At 40.0% G+C, this 17,765-nt stretch overlaps 1 protein-coding gene across 1 annotated transcript in view; it reads left to right on the top strand.

Annotated features, from left to right (window-relative positions):
* The window catches only part of carf (calcium responsive transcription factor), a 40,205-nt gene that overhangs the window by 21,430 nt on the left and 1,010 nt on the right, over positions 1-17,765 (top strand). The window contains exons 9-15 of the mRNA XM_065019700.1: positions 11,952-12,072; positions 12,208-12,351; positions 12,548-12,814; positions 15,251-15,404; positions 15,791-15,848; positions 15,938-16,059; positions 16,197-16,509. Coding sequence (XP_064875772.1) covers positions 11,952-12,072; positions 12,208-12,351; positions 12,548-12,814; positions 15,251-15,404; positions 15,791-15,848; positions 15,938-16,059; positions 16,197-16,509 — 1,179 coding nt within the window. The remainder of the gene's footprint in view (positions 1-11,951; positions 12,073-12,207; positions 12,352-12,547; positions 12,815-15,250; positions 15,405-15,790; positions 15,849-15,937; positions 16,060-16,196; positions 16,510-17,765) is intronic.

Below are 17,765 nucleotides of genomic sequence, written 5' to 3'. Positions count from 1 at the left end.
TTATCAGACTAGATACTGTATGTTATCTGGCTATAGACTGTATGTTATCTGACTATAGACTGTAGACTTGTTCATTTATCAGACTAGATACTGTATGTTATCAGACTAGATACTGTATGTTATCTGGCTATAGACTGTATGTTATCTGACTATAGACTGTAGACTTGTTCATTTATCAGACTAGATACTGTATGTTATCTGACTAGATATTGTATGTTATCTGACTAGATACTGTATGTTATCAGACTAGATACTGTATGTTATCAGACTAGATACTGTATGTTATCTGGCTATAGACTGTATGTTATCTGGCTATAGACTGTAGGCTTGTTCATTTATCAGACTAGAGACTGTATGTTATCAGACTAGATACTGTATGTTATCAGACTAGATACTGTATGTTATCAGACTAGATACTGTATGTTATCAGACTAGATACTGTATGTTATCTGGCTATAGACTGTATGTTATCTGGCTATAGACTGTAGGCTTGTTCATTTATCAGACTAGATACTGTATGTTATCAGACTAGATACTGTATGTTATCTGACTATAGACTGTAGGCTTGTTCATTTATCAGACTAGATACTGTATGTTATCAGACTAGATACTGTATGTTATCAGACTAGATACGGTATGTTATCAGACTAGATACTGTATGTTATCAGACTAGATACTGTATGTTATCAGACTAGATACTGTATGTTATCAGACTAGATACTGTATGTTATCAGACTATAGACTGTATGTTATCTGGCTATAGACTGTAGGCTTGTTCATTTATCAGACTAGATACTGTATGTTATCAGACTAGATACTGTATGTTATCAGACTAGATACTGTATGTTATCAGACTAGATACTGTATGCTATCAGACTAGATACTGTATGTTATCTGGCTATAGACTAGTTCATTTATCAGACTAGATACTGTATGTTATCTGACTATAGACTGTAGACTTGTTCATTTATCAGACTAGATACTGTATGTTATCTGGCTATAGACTGTATACTAGTTCATTTATCAGACTAGATACTGTATGTTATCAGACTAGATACTGTATGTTATCTGACTAGATGCTGTATGTTATCAGACTAGATACTGTATGTTATCTGGCTATAGACTGTATGTTATCTGGCTATAGACTGTAGGCTTGTTCATTTATCAGACTAGATAGATGTTATCTGACTAGATACTGTATGTTATCAGACTAGATACTGTATGTTATCAGACTAGATACTGTATGTTATCAGACTAGATACTGTATGTTATCAGACTAGATACTGTATGTTATCAGACTAGATACTGTATGTTATCAGACTAGATACTGTATGTTATCAGACTAGATACTGTATGTTATCAGACTAGATACTGTATGTTAGCAGACTAGATACTGTATGTTATCTGGCTATAGACTGTAGGCTTGTTCATTTATCAGACTAGATACTGTATGTTATCAGACTAGATACTGTATGTTAGCAGACTAGATACTGTATGTTATCTGGCTATAGACTGTATGTTATCTGGCTATAGACTGTAGGCTTGTTCATTTATCAGACTAGATACTGTATGTTATCAGACTAGATACTGTATGTTATCAGACTATAGACTGTATGTTATCTGACTATAGACTGTAGGCTTGTTCATTTATCAGACTAGATACTGTATGTTATCTGACTATAGACTGTAGACTTGTTCATTTATCAGACTAGATACTGTATGTTATCTGGCTATAGACTGTATACTAGTTCATTTATCAGACTAGATACTGTATGTTATCAGACTAGATACTGTATGTTATCTGACTATAGACTGTAGACTTGTTCATTTATCAGACTAGATACTGTATGTTATCAGACTAGATACTGTATGTTATCAGACTAGATACTGTATGTTATCTGGCTATAGACTGTAGACTTGTTCATTTATCAGACTAGATACTGTATGTTATCTGACTATAGACTGTAGACTTGTTCATTTATCAGACTAGATACTGTATGTTATCTGGCTATAGACTTGTTCATTTATCAGACTAGATACTGTATGTTATCAGACTAGATACTGTATGTTATCTGACTAGATGCTGTATGTTATCAGACTAGATACTGTATGTTATCTGGCTATAGACTGTAGACTCGTTCATTTATCAGACTAGATACTGTATGTTATCTGGCTATAGACTGTAGGCTTGTTCATTTATCAGACTAGATACTGTATGTTATCTGACTATAGACTGTAGACTTGTTCATTTATCAGACTAGATACTGTATGTTATCTGGCTATAGGCTGTAGGCTTGTTCATTTATCAGACTAGATACTGTATGTTATCAGACTAGATACTGTATGTTATCAGACTAGATACTGTATGTTATCAGACTAGATACTGTATGTTAGCTGACTAGATACTGTATGTTATCTGCCTAGATACTGTATGTTATCAGACTAGATACTGTATGTTAGCTGACTAGATACTGTATGTTATCAGACTAGATACTGTATGTTATCTGGCTATAGACTGTATGTTTGTTCATTTATCAGACTAGATACTGTATGTTATCAGACTAGATACTGTATGTTATCAGACTAGATACTGTATGTTATCTGACTATAGACTGTAGGCTTGTTCATTTATCAGACTAGATACTGTATGTTATCTGGCTATAGACTATAGGCTTGTTCATTTATCAGACTAGATGCTGTATGTTATCAGACTAGATACTGTATGTTATCTGACTATAGACTGTAGACTTGTTCATTTATCAGACTAGATACTGTATGTTATCAGACTAGATACTGTATGTTATCAGACTAGATACTGTATGTTATCAGACTAGATACTGTATGTTATCAGACTAGATACTGTATGTTATCAGACTAGATACTGTATGTTATCTGGCTATAGACTTGTTCATTTATCAGACTAGATACTGTATGTTATCTGACTAGATGCTGTATGTTATCTGACTATAGACTGTAGACTTGTTCATTTATCAGACTAGATACTGTATGTTATCTGGCTATAGACTGTATGTTATCTGACTATAGACTGTAGACTCGTTCATTTATCAGACTAGATACTGTATGTTATCTGGCTATAGACTGTAGGCTTGTTCATTTATCAGACTAGATACTGTATGTTATCAGACTAGATACTGTATGTTATCAGACTAGATACTGTATGTTATCTGACTATAGACTGTAGGCTTGTTCATTTATCAGACTAGATACTGTATGTTATCAGACTAGATACTGTATGTTATCTGACTAGATACTGTATGTTATCAGACTAGATACTGTATGTTATCTGGCTATAGACTGTAGACTTGTTCATTTATCTGACTAGATACTGTATGTTATCAGACTGTAGGCTTGTTCATTTATCAGACTAGATACTGTATGTTATCTGACTATAGACTGTAGATCAGTTCATTTATCAGACTAGATTAGACTGTATGTTATCTGGCTATAGACTGTATGTTATCTGACTATAGACTGTAGGCTTGTTCATTTATCAGACTAGATACTGTATGTTATCTGGCTATAGACTGTAGACTAGTTCATTTATCTGACTAGATACTGTATGTTATCTGGCTATAGACTGTAGGCTTGTTCATTTATCAGACTAGATACTGTATGTTATCAGACTAGATACTGTATGTTATCTGACTATAGACTGTAGGCTTGTTCATTTATCAGACTAGATACTGTATGTTATCAGACTAGATACTGTATGTTATCAGACTAGATACTGTATGTTATCAGACTAGATACTGTATGTTATCAGACTAGATACTGTATGTTATCAGACTAGATACTGTATGTTATCAGACTAGATACTGTATGTTATCAGACTAGATACTGTATGTTATCTGACTATAGACTGTAGGCTTGTTCATTTATCAGACTAGATACTGTATGTTATCAGACTAGATACTGTATGTTATCTGACTAGATACTGTATGTTATCTGGCTATAGGCTGTAGACTTGTTCATTTATCAGACTAGATACTGTATGTTATCTGACTATAGACTGTAGACTTGTTCATTTATCAGACTAGATACTGTATGTTATCAGACTAGATACTGTATGTTATCAGACTAGATACTGTATGTTATCAGACTAGATACTGTATGTTATCAGACTAGATACTGTATGTTATCAGACTAGATACTGTATGTTATCAGACTAGATACTGTATGTTATCAGACTAGATACTGTATGTTATCAGACTAGATACTGTATGTTATCAGACTAGATACTGTATGTTATCAGACTAGATACTGTATGTTATCTGACTAGATACGGTATGTTATCAGACTAGATACTGTATGTTATCAGACTATAGACTGTAGGCTTGTTCATTTATCAGACTAGATACTGTATGTTATCAGACTAGATACTGTATGTTATCAGACTATAGACTGTATGTTATCAGACTAGATACTGTATGTTATCAGACTAGATACTGTATGTTATCAGACTAGATACTGTATGTTATCAGACTAGATACTGTATGTTATCAGACTAGATACTGTATGTTATCTGACTAGATACGGTATGTTATCAGACTAGATACTGTATGTTATCAGACTATAGACTGTAGGCTTGTTCATTTATCAGACTAGATACTGTATGTTATCAGACTAGATACTGTATGTTATCTGACTAGATACTGTATGTTATCAGACTAGATACTGTATGTTATCTGGCTATAGACTGTATGTTATCTGGCTATAGACTGTAGACTTGTTCATTTATCTGACTAGATACTGTATGTTATCAGACTAGATACTGTATGTTATCAGACTAGATACGGTATGTTATCAGACTAGATACTGTATGTTATCAGACTAGATACTGTATGTTATCAGACTAGATACTGTATGTTATCAGACTATAGACTGTATGTTATCTGGCTATAGACTGTAGGCTTGTTCATTTATCAGACTAGATACTGTATGTTATCAGACTAGATACTGTATGTTATCAGACTAGATACTGTATGTTATCAGACTAGATACTGTATGCTATCAGACTAGATACTGTATGTTATCTGGCTATAGACTAGTTCATTTATCAGACTAGATACTGTATGTTATCTGACTATAGACTGTAGACTTGTTCATTTATCAGACTAGATACTGTATGTTATCTGGCTATAGACTGTATACTAGTTCATTTATCAGACTAGATACTGTATGTTATCAGACTAGATACTGTATGTTATCTGACTAGATGCTGTATGTTATCAGACTAGATACTGTATGTTATCTGGCTATAGACTGTATGTTATCTGGCTATAGACTGTAGGCTTGTTCATTTATCAGACTAGATACTGTATGTTATCAGACTAGATACTGTATGTTATCAGACTAGATACTGTATGTTATCAGACTAGATACTGTATGTTATCAGACTAGATACTGTATGTTATCAGACTAGATACTGTATGTTATCAGACTAGATACTGTATGTTATCAGACTAGATACTGTATGTTATCAGACTAGATACTGTATGTTATCTGGCTATAGACTGTAGGCTTGTTCATTTATCAGACTAGATACTGTATGTTATCAGACTAGATACTGTATGTTAGCAGACTAGATACTGTATGTTAGCAGACTAGATACTGTATGTTATCTGGCTATAGACTGTAGGCTTGTTCATTTATCAGACTAGATACTGTATGTTATCAGACTAGATACTGTATGTTAGCAGACTAGATACTGTATGTTATCTGGCTATAGACTGTATGTTATCTGGCTATAGACTGTAGGCTTGTTCATTTATCAGACTAGATACTGTATGTTATCAGACTAGATACTGTATGTTATCAGACTATAGACTGTATGTTATCTGACTATAGACTGTAGGCTTGTTCATTTATCAGACTAGATACTGTATGTTATCTGACTATAGACTGTAGACTTGTTCATTTATCAGACTAGATACTGTATGTTATCTGGCTATAGACTGTATACTAGTTCATTTATCAGACTAGATACTGTATGTTATCAGACTAGATACTGTATGTTATCTGACTATAGACTGTAGACTTGTTCATTTATCAGACTAGATACTGTATGTTATCAGACTAGATACTGTATGTTATCAGACTAGATACTGTATGTTATCTGGCTATAGACTGTAGACTTGTTCATTTATCAGACTAGATACTGTATGTTATCTGACTATAGACTGTAGACTTGTTCATTTATCAGACTAGATACTGTATGTTATCTGGCTATAGACTTGTTCATTTATCAGACTAGATACTGTATGTTATCAGACTAGATACTGTATGTTATCTGACTAGATGCTGTATGTTATCAGACTAGATACTGTATGTTATCTGGCTATAGACTGTAGACTCGTTCATTTATCAGACTAGATACTGTATGTTATCTGGCTATAGACTGTAGGCTTGTTCATTTATCAGACTAGATACTGTATGTTATCTGACTATAGACTGTAGACTTGTTCATTTATCAGACTAGATACTGTATGTTATCTGGCTATAGGCTGTAGGCTTGTTCATTTATCAGACTAGATACTGTATGTTATCAGACTAGATACTGTATGTTATCAGACTAGATACTGTATGTTATCAGACTAGATACTGTATGTTAGCTGACTAGATACTGTATGTTATCTGCCTAGATACTGTATGTTATCAGACTAGATACTGTATGTTAGCTGACTAGATACTGTATGTTATCAGACTAGATACTGTATGTTATCTGGCTATAGACTGTAGGCTTGTTCATTTATCAGACTAGATACTGTATGTTATCAGACTAGATACTGTATGTTATCAGACTAGATACTGTATGTTATCTGACTATAGACTGTAGGCTTGTTCATTTATCAGACTAGATACTGTATGTTATCTGGCTATAGACTATAGGCTTGTTCATTTATCAGACTAGATGCTGTATGTTATCAGACTAGATACTGTATGTTATCTGACTATAGACTGTAGACTTGTTCATTTATCAGACTAGATACTGTATGTTATCAGACTAGATACTGTATGTTATCAGACTAGATACTGTATGTTATCAGACTAGATACTGTATGTTATCAGACTAGATACTGTATGTTATCAGACTAGATACTGTATGTTATCTGGCTATAGACTTGTTCATTTATCAGACTAGATACTGTATGTTATCTGACTAGATGCTGTATGTTATCTGACTATAGACTGTAGACTTGTTCATTTATCAGACTAGATACTGTATGTTATCTGGCTATAGACTGTATGTTATCTGACTATAGACTGTAGACTCGTTCATTTATCAGACTAGATACTGTATGTTATCTGGCTATAGACTGTAGGCTTGTTCATTTATCAGACTAGATACTGTATGTTATCAGACTAGATACTGTATGTTATCAGACTAGATACTGTATGTTATCTGACTATAGACTGTAGGCTTGTTCATTTATCAGACTAGATACTGTATGTTATCAGACTAGATACTGTATGTTATCTGACTAGATACTGTATGTTATCAGACTAGATACTGTATGTTATCTGGCTATAGACTGTATGTTATCTGGCTATAGACTGTAGACTTGTTCATTTATCTGACTAGATACTGTATGTTATCAGACTGTAGGCTTGTTCATTTATCAGACTAGATACTGTATGTTATCTGACTATAGACTGTAGACTCGTTCATTTATCAGACTATAGACTGTATGTTATCTGGCTATAGACTGTATGTTATCTGACTATAGACTGTAGGCTTGTTCATTTATCAGACTAGATACTGTATGTTATCTGGCTATAGACTGTAGACTAGTTCATTTATCTGACTAGATACTGTATGTTATCTGGCTATAGACTGTAGGCTTGTTCATTTATCAGACTAGATACTGTATGTTATCAGACTAGATACTGTATGTTATCTGACTATAGACTGTAGGCTTGTTCATTTATCAGACTAGATACTGTATGTTATCAGACTAGATACTGTATGTTATCAGACTAGATACTGTATGTTATCAGACTAGATACTGTATGTTATCAGACTAGATACTGTATGTTATCAGACTAGATACTGTATGTTATCAGACTAGATACTGTATGTTATCAGACTAGATACTGTATGTTATCAGACTAGATACTGTATGTTATCTGACTATAGACTGTAGGCTTGTTCATTTATCAGACTAGATACTGTATGTTATCAGACTAGATACTGTATGTTATCTGACTAGATACTGTATGTTATCTGGCTATAGGCTGTAGACTTGTTCATTTATCAGACTAGATACTGTATGTTATCTGACTATAGACTGTAGACTTGTTCATTTATCAGACTAGATACTGTATGTTATCAGACTAGATACTGTATGTTATCAGACTAGATACTGTATGTTATCAGACTAGATACTGTATGTTATCAGACTAGATACTGTATGTTATCAGACTAGATACTGTATGTTATCAGACTAGATACTGTATGTTATCAGACTAGATACTGTATGTTATCAGACTAGATACTGTATGTTATCAGACTAGATACTGTATGTTATCAGACTAGATACTGTATGTTATCTGACTAGATACTATAGGGTATGTTATCAGACTAGATACTGTATGTTATCAGACTATAGACTGTAGGCTTGTTCATTTATCAGACTAGATACTGTATGTTATCAGACTAGATACTGTATGTTATCAGACTATAGACTGTATGTTATCAGACTAGATACTGTATGTTATCAGACTAGATACTGTATGTTATCAGACTAGATACTGTATGTTATCAGACTAGATACTGTATGTTATCAGACTAGATACTGTATGTTATCTGACTAGATACGGTATGTTATCAGACTAGATACTGTATGTTATCAGACTATAGACTGTAGGCTTGTTCATTTATCAGACTAGATACTGTATGTTATCAGACTAGATACTGTATGTTATCTGACTAGATACTGTATGTTATCAGACTAGATACTGTATGTTATCTGGCTATAGACTGTATGTTATCTGGCTATAGACTGTAGACTTGTTCATTTATCTGACTAGATACTGTATGTTATCAGACTAGATACTGTATGTTATCTGGCTATAGACTGTATGTTATCTGACTATAGACTGTAGACTTGTTCATTTATCAGACTAGATACTGTATGTTATCTGACTAGATACTGTAGACTAGTTCATTTATCTGACTAGATACTGTATGTTATCAGACTAGATACTGTATGTTATCTGACTATAGACTGTAGGCTTGTTCATTTATCAGACTAGATACTGTATGTTATCAGACTAGATACTGTATGTTATCAGACTAGATACTGTATGTTATCAGACTAGATACTGTATGTTATCAGACTAGATACTGTATGTTATCTGACTAGATACTGTATGTTATCTGACTATAGACTGTAGACCTGTTCATTTATCAGACTAGATACTGTATGTTATCAGACTAGATACTGTATGTTATCTGACTATAGACTGTAGACTAGTTCATTTATTTGACTAGATACTGTATGTTATCAGACTAGATACTGTATGTTATCTGACTATAGACTGTAGGCTTGTTCATTTATCAGACTAGATACTGTATGTTATCAGACTAGATACTGTATGTTATCAGACTAGATACTGTATGTTATCAGACTAGATACTGTATGTTATCTGACTAGATACTGTATGTTATCTGGCTATAGACTGTATGTTATCTGACTATAGACTGTAGACTTGTTCATTTATCAGACTAGATACTGTATGTTATCAGACTAGATACTGTATGTTATCAGACTAGATACTGTATGTTATCTGGCTATAGACTGTATGTTATCTGACTATAGACTGTAGACTTGTTCATTTATCAGACTAGATACTGTATGTTATCTGGCTGTATGTTATCTGACTATAGACTGTAGACTCGTTCATTTATCAGACTATAGACTGTATGTTATCTGGCTATAGACTGTAGACTAGTTAATTTATCAGACTAGATACTGTATGTTATCAGACTAGATACTGTATGTTATCTGGCTAGATACTGTATGTTATCTGACTATAGACTGTAGGCTTGTTCATTTATCAGACTAGATACTGTATGTTATCTGACTATAGACTGTAGGCTTGTTCATTTATCAGACTAGATACTGTATGTTATCAGACTAGATACTGTATGTTATCAGACTAGATACTGTATGTTATCAGACTAGATACTGTATGTTATCAGACTAGATACTGTATGTTATCAGACTAGATACTGTATGTTATCTGACTACAGACTGTAGGCTTGTTCATTTATCAGACTAGATACTGTATGTTATCAGACTAGATACTGTATGTTATCAGACTAGATACTGTATGTTATCAGACTAGATACTGTATGTTATCTGACTAGATACTGTATGTTATCAGACTAGATAGGCTTATAAGTCCTCTGCCATTATTTTATATTATATGATTTTCTAGGAAGAACAATATAATTTAACTTATATGACTAAAATTGAAACCATATTTTTCCTATTCTGGGAGAAAGGAATGAAGGAGAGAGAGAGAGAGAGATGGACAGTCACGGTAGTGAGAGATCCTGTAACTAAAGGAATGAAGGAAAGAGAGAGAGAGAGGAGATGGACAGTCACGGTAGTGAGAGATCCTGTAACTAAAGGAATGAAGGAGAGGAGAGAGGAGATAGACACTCACAGTAGTGAGATATTCTGTAACTAAAGGAATGAAGGAGAGAGAGAGAGGAGATGGACACTCACGGTAGTGAGATATTCTGTAGCTAAAGGAATGAAGGAGAGAGAGAGAGGAGATGGACAGTCACGGTGCTGAGATATTCTGTAACTAAAGGAATGAAGGAGAGAGAGAGAGAGCAGATGGACACTCACGGTGGTGAGAGATCCTGTAACTAAAGGAATGAAGGAGAGAGAGAGCGAGAGGAGGAGATGGACACTCACGGTGGTGAGAGATCCTGTAACTAAAGGAATGAAGGAGAGGAGAGAGGAGGAGATGGACACTCACGCTGGTGAGATATTCTGTAACTAAAGGAATGAGGGAGAGGAGAGAGGACATGGACAGTCACGGTAGTGAGAGATCCTGTAACCAAAGGTAATGTGTCAGTCTATTAATGATGGTGGATGGTGACTACTACTAAGGCGTGTAAACAGGAGATTACCGTGACTCAACTGTCATGTAGATGTTTACTGGGATCATGACTGCCGGGGTGGCCGTAATACGGTCAAAAATAATAAGTTATAATGGATAAGTTAATAATGGAAACCAGGTCATATTCAGAGTTATAATGCTAGTACAACTGGGAATAGGGTGCCATTTGGAGGGACTAGGGTGCCATTTGGAGGGACTAGGGTGCCATTTGGAGGGACTAGGATGCCATTTGGAGGGACTAGGGTGCCATTTGGGATGCAAGCCTGATCTACTTTCTCCATCTGTATCCAGGCAGTAGAGCTATAGTGATAGAATCATCTACTTTCTCCATCTGTATCCAGGCAGTAGAGCTATAGTGATGGAATCATCCTAATTCTCCATCTGTATCCAGGCAGTAGAGCTATAGTGATGGAATCATCTACTTTCTCCATCTGTATCCAGGCAGTAGAGCTATAGTGATGGAATCATCCTAATTCTCCATCTGTATCCAGGCAGTAGAGCTATAGTGATGGAATCATCTACTTTCTCCATCTGTATCCAGGCAGTAGAGCTATAGTGATGGAATCATCTACTTTCTCCATCTGTATCCAGGCAGTAGAGCTATAGTGATAGAATCATCTACTTTCTCCATCTGTATCCAGGCAGTAGAGCTATAGTGATGGAATCATCTACTTTCTCCATCTGTATCCAGGCAGTAGAGCTATAGTGATGGAATCATCTACTTTCTCCATCTGTATCTAGGCAGTAGAGCTATAGTGATGGAATCATCTACTTTCTCCATCTGTATCCAGGCAGTAGAGCTATAGTGATGGAATGTCAGTATGGTCCAAGGAGGAAAGGCCTCCAGCCCAAGAAGACTGCAGAGCAGAACATCAGTCCGAACATTGATTACAAAGCTACATGCCCTGCCAGGTAGACACGCATCCACACAAACCCCATCTATCTATGCTAACAGAACAATATGCTACCAACTCTGTGGACATAAGAGCTGTGTGTTTTTTTGTGTTATTTTAGTTAGTATTTTCTGACATTGCTCTCATTCTTCAGGATCTATATCAAGAAGGTGTGTAAGTTTCCTCAGCACCGGGTGCCTACGGATCCTAACGTAGACAAGAGGGTTGTTCGTCAGGAACAGGAGAAAGCCTTCTTCAACCTCCGGAAGACCCTGTGTGACGTGGGCGGGGTCCTGAGGCATTGATGGATTCTGCTATTTATACTTGGATTTGAGATATATATATATATATATATTATTGAAGTTCCTTGCGGATGCTCAGCCCGTATGGGCTTATAACACACTGAATGTTTAAATAAGTAAACCTTCTGATTGATTGATTGACGTATTGATTGATTGACGTCGGTTTCTTTGTTTATTCTCTCCCGTTAACAGGTACTACATGCAGCTCCCCACCCAGAAAGCTCACCTCTATCATGACATGGAGGCTCTCCTCCTGCCTCCTCCTCCAGACCTCCTCTTCCTCCCTATGGAGGAGGAGGTGAAGCAGGAGGAGGAGGAGGAGAGGGGATGTGTCTGTGATGAAGGTGCGGAGGATGGTGGAACCATACCATCTCGTCTCCACCCCAGGGTGGCAGAGAAGATCAGGGAGTTGGTGGAGCAGGGGTACCATCAGGTGTACCAGGTCCGCAAACAGCTCAGGTAAGGAGGCCCTTAGGGGCCATATCAAACAGCTCAGGTAAGGAGGCCCTCAGGGGCCATATCAAACAGCTCAGGTAAAGAGGCCCTCAGGGGCCATATCAAACAGCTCAGGTAAAGAGGCCCTCAGGGGCCATATCAAACAGCTCAGGTAAAGAGGCCCTCAGGGGCCATATCAAACAGCTCAGGTAAGGAGGCCCTCAGGGGCCGTATCAAACAGCTCAGGGTAGGAGGCCCTCAGGGGCCATATCAAACAGCTCAGGTAAAGAGGCCCTCAGGGGCCATATCAAACAGCTCAGGTAAGGAGGCCCTCAGGGGCTGTATCAAACAGCTCAGGGTAGGAGGCCCTCAGGGGCCATATCAAACAGCTCAGGTAAAGAGGCCCTCAGGGGCCGTATCAAACAGCTCAGGGTAGGAGGCCCTCAGAGTAGGAGGCCCTCAGAGTAGGAGGCCCTCAGGGGCCATATCAAACAGCTCAGGTAAGGAGGCCCTCAGGGGCCATATCAAACAGCTCAGGTAAGGAGGCCCTCAGGGGCCATATCAAAAAGCTCAGAGTAAGAGGCCCTCAGGGGCCGTATCAAACAGCTCAGGGTAGGAGGCCCTCAGGGGCCGTATCAAACAGCTCAGGGTAGGAGGCCCCAGGGGCCGTATCAAACAGCTCAGAGTAGGAGGCCCTCAGGGGCCGTATCAAACAGCTCAGAGTAGGAGGCCCTCAGGGGCCGTATCAAACAGCTCAGAGTAGGAGGCCCTCAGGGGCCGTATCAAACAGCTCAGAGTAGGAGGCCCTCAGGGGCCGTATCAAACAGCTCAAGGTAGGAGGCCCTCAGGGGCCGTATCAAACAGCTCAAGGTAGGAGGCCCTCAGGGGCCATATCAAACAGCTCAGAGTAGGAGGCCCTCAGGGGCCATATCAAACAGCTCAGAGTAGGAGGCCCTCAGGGGCCGTATCAAACAGCTCAGGGTAGAAGGCCCTCAGAGTAGGAGGCCGTCAGGGGCCATATCAAACAGCTCAGAGTAGGAGGCCCTCAGGGGCCATATAAAACAGCTCAGGTAAGGAGGCCCTCAGGGGCCGTATCAAACAGCTCAAAGTAGGAGGCCCTCAGGGGCCGTATCAAACAGCCCAGTATTACTACTGTCCCTGGTGTTAACCCCTCTCATGGTCCCCTGTATTACCACTGTCCCTGGTGTTAACCTCTATCATGGTCCTCAGTATTACCACTGTCCCTGGTGTTAACCTCTAACATGGTCCCCAGTATTACCACTGTCCCTGGTGTTAACCTCTCTCATGGTCCCCAGTATTACTACTGTCCCTGGTGTTAACCTCTATCATGGTCCCCAGTATTACCACTGTCCCTGGTGTTAACCTCTGTCATGGTCCCCAGTATTACCACTGTCCCTGGTGTTAACCTCTATCATTGTCCCCAGTATTACCACTGTCCCTGGTGTTAACCTCTATCATGGTCCCCAGTATTACCACTGTCCCTGGTGTTAACCTCTATCATGGTCCCCAGTGTTACCACTGTCCCTGGTGTTAACCTCTATCATGGTCCCCAGTATTACCACTGTCCCTGGTGTTAACCTCTATCATGGTCCCCAGTATTACCTCTATCATGGTCCCCAGTATTACCACTGTCCCTGGTGTTAACCTCTATCATGGTCCCCAGTATTACCACTGTCCCTGGTGTTAACCTCTATCATGGTCCCCAGTATTACCTCTATCATGGTCCCCAGTATTACTACTGTCCCTGGTGTTAACCTCTATCATGGTCCCCAGTATTACCACTGTCCCTGGTGTTAACCTCTATCATGGTCCCCAGTATTACCACTGTCCCTGGTGTTAACCTCTATCATTGTCCCCAGTATTACCACTGTCCCTGGTGTTAACCTCTATCATGGTCCCCAGTATTACCACTGTCCCTGGTGTTAACCTCTATCATGGTCCCCAGTGTTACCACTGTCCCTGGTGTTAACCTCTATCATGGTCCCCAGTATTACCACTGTCCCTGGTGTTAACCTCTATCATGGTCCCCAGTATTACCACTGTCCCTGGTGTTAACCTCTATCATGGTCCCCAGTATTACCACTGTCCCTGGTGTTAACCTCTATCATGGTCCCCAGTATTACCACTGTCCCTGGTGTTAACCTCTATCATGGTCCCCAGTATTACCACTGTCCCTGGTGTTAACCTGTCTTCCTGTCTTGTTTCCTGTCCCTGGTGTTAACCTGTCTTCCTGTCTTGTTTCCTGTCCCTGGTGTTAACCTGTCTTCCTGTCTTGTTTCCTGTCCCTGGTGTTAACCTGTCTTCCTGTCTTGTTTCCTGTCCCTGGTGTTAACCTGTCTTCCTGTCTTGTTTCCTGTCCCTGGTGTTAACCTGTCTTCCTGTCTTGTTTCCTGTCCCTGGTGTTAACCTGTCTTCCTGTCTTGTTTCCTGTCCTTCCAGGCGGTTTGTGGAGCGGGAGATGTTTAAATCAGAGGAGGTCCCAGAGAGACATAACCTCTGTTACTTCCCAACCGTCAACGACATAAAGAACCACATCCACGAGGCCCAGAAGACCTTGCAGCTGGCTGGGGGGGTCACCACTGATATAACACAGGTAACTAGGAAGACCTTCCAGCAGGCTGGGGGGGTCACCACTGATATAACACAGGTAACTAGGGGGGGCACCACTGATATAACACAGGTAACTAGGGGGGGCACCACTGATATAACACAGGTAACTAGGGGGGCACCACTGATATAACACAGGTAACTAGGAAGACCTTCCAGCAGGCTGGGGGGGGGTCACCACTGATATAACACAGGTAACTAGGAAGACCTTCCAGCAGGGGGGGGGGGGGTCACCACTGATATAACACAGGTAACTAGGAAGACCTTCCAGCTGGCTGGGGGGGGGGGGGTCACCACGGCTTCTTATGTGTTCCCAGCTCTTTCATCTAAAACTTGTTTTTCTCCATGTGATGTTCGCTGTTTCCCCTCCAGTGGACTGAAGTGGACCCAACGACTGTGACTCTGACCCTCACGCCAGCCCCTGCTGAAGGTAATGACAAGGTCACCTCTAGTCACCGTGAAAGCCCAGCTCCAATAGTTATCTTACTAGCTCTGTGTTTTTCCCCCAACTTTATTCAGTCTGTTCGGGTGCCTTCCAGAGAGTAGGAGTGTTGGAAGGGACTGACACGTTCATTCCTGAGGCCGTACAGCTCTTCAGCTCTCTCAGCTCCCTGCAACCCAAGATCTTTGCCCAGCTACAGGTGAGAGGACTACTGTCTGATGTTCTGCGTATATGTCTTACACACGGATGAATTCCTATCCAATCGAATCAGACAAGAGTTATATGTCTGTGTTTTCTTAGGCACTCGGCAAACCAACTGTCTTGTTTCATTCCCAGGGTATCCAGCTCCAACCAGGCCTGTGTTCTTTTGACGGAGGTCTGTCTCAGTCGTCTACAGTCACTACAGACTTCCTGGAGCTGCCCAGCCCCACACAGTTCCTCCAGTCCAGCCCCTCTCTGAGGGAAGCTATGACCCTAGCTGACCCCTCAGTGGTTCTGGGCATGGGTCAGGTGGTCATGGTGTCATCGTTAGGGGACGGACAAGTGGTCAGCGTGTCATCTCTAGGGGACGAGAGCGTGGGGACACACCAGATACTGTTGGAGGACGGACAGACCATCCCTTTCCAGATAGTGGCTCCTGCTAATATTGGTGAGACAGTCGGGAGTTGACCTGAGATACTGCTGCTGTTGACTTCCTGTGGTGTGTCTGTTGACTTCCTGTGGTGTGTCTGTTGCATCCCAAATAGCTCCCTATTCCCTATATAGTGCACTACTATTGATGAGAGCCCTGATCGAAAGTATTGCACTATATATGGAATAGGATTCCATTTGGGATGCAGAGAGTCTCAGGGCAAAATCAGGAGTAGGTAACCATGGTGACTGGTACACTACAGATCACAGGCTGAGAGTCTCAGGAGTAGGTAACCATGGTGACTGGTACACTACAGATCACAGGCTGAGAGTCTCAGGAGTAGGTAACCATGGTGACTGGTACACTACAGATCACAGGCTGAGAGTCTCAGGAGTAGGTAACCATGGTGACTGGTACACTACAGAGCACAGGCTGAGAGTCTCAGGAGTAGGTAACCATGGTGACTGGGTACACTACAGATCACAGGCTGAGAGTCTCAGGAGTAGGTAACCATGGTGACTGGTACACTACAGATCACAGGCTGAGAGTCTCAGGAGTAGGTAACCATGGTGACTGGTACATTACAGAGCACAGGCTGAGAGTCTCAGGAGTAGGTAACCATGGTGACTGGTACATTACAGATCACAGGCTGAGAGTCTCAGGAGTAGGTAGCCATGGTGATTGGTACACTACAGATCACAGGCTGAGAGTCTCAGGAGTAGGTAGCCATGGTGATTGGTACATTACAGATCACAGGCTGAGAGTCTCAGGAGTAGGTAACCATGGTGACTGGGTACACTACAGATCACAGGCTGAGAGTCTCAGGAGTAGGTAACCATGGTGACTGGGTACACTACAGATCACAGGCTGAGAGTCTCAGGGGTAGGTAACCATGGTGACTGGGTACACTACAGATCACAGGCTGAGAGTCTCAGGAGTAGGTAACCATGGTGACTGGGTACACTACAGATCACAGGCTGAGAGTCTCAGGAGTAGGTAACCATGGTGACTGGGTACACTACAGATCACAGGCTGAGAGTCTCAGGAGTAGGTAACCATGGTGACTGGGTACACTACAGAGCACAGGCTGAGAGTCTCAGGAGTAGGTAACCATGGTGACTGGGTACACTACAGATCACAGGCTGAGGGTCTCAGGAGTAGGTAACCATGGTGACTGGGTACACTACAGATCACAGGCTGAGGGTCTCAGGAGTAGGTAACCATGGTGACTGGGTACACTACAGATCACAGGCTGAGAGTCTCAGGAGTAGGTA

The sequence above is a fragment of the Oncorhynchus nerka genome, linkage group LG1, assembly GCF_034236695.1.
Source record: "Oncorhynchus nerka isolate Pitt River linkage group LG1, Oner_Uvic_2.0, whole genome shotgun sequence".
Lineage (NCBI taxonomy): Eukaryota > Metazoa > Chordata > Actinopteri > Salmoniformes > Salmonidae > Oncorhynchus > Oncorhynchus nerka.
The sequence above is the reverse complement of the archived record's forward strand: the minus strand, read 5'-3'. Positions and strand labels throughout refer to the sequence as shown.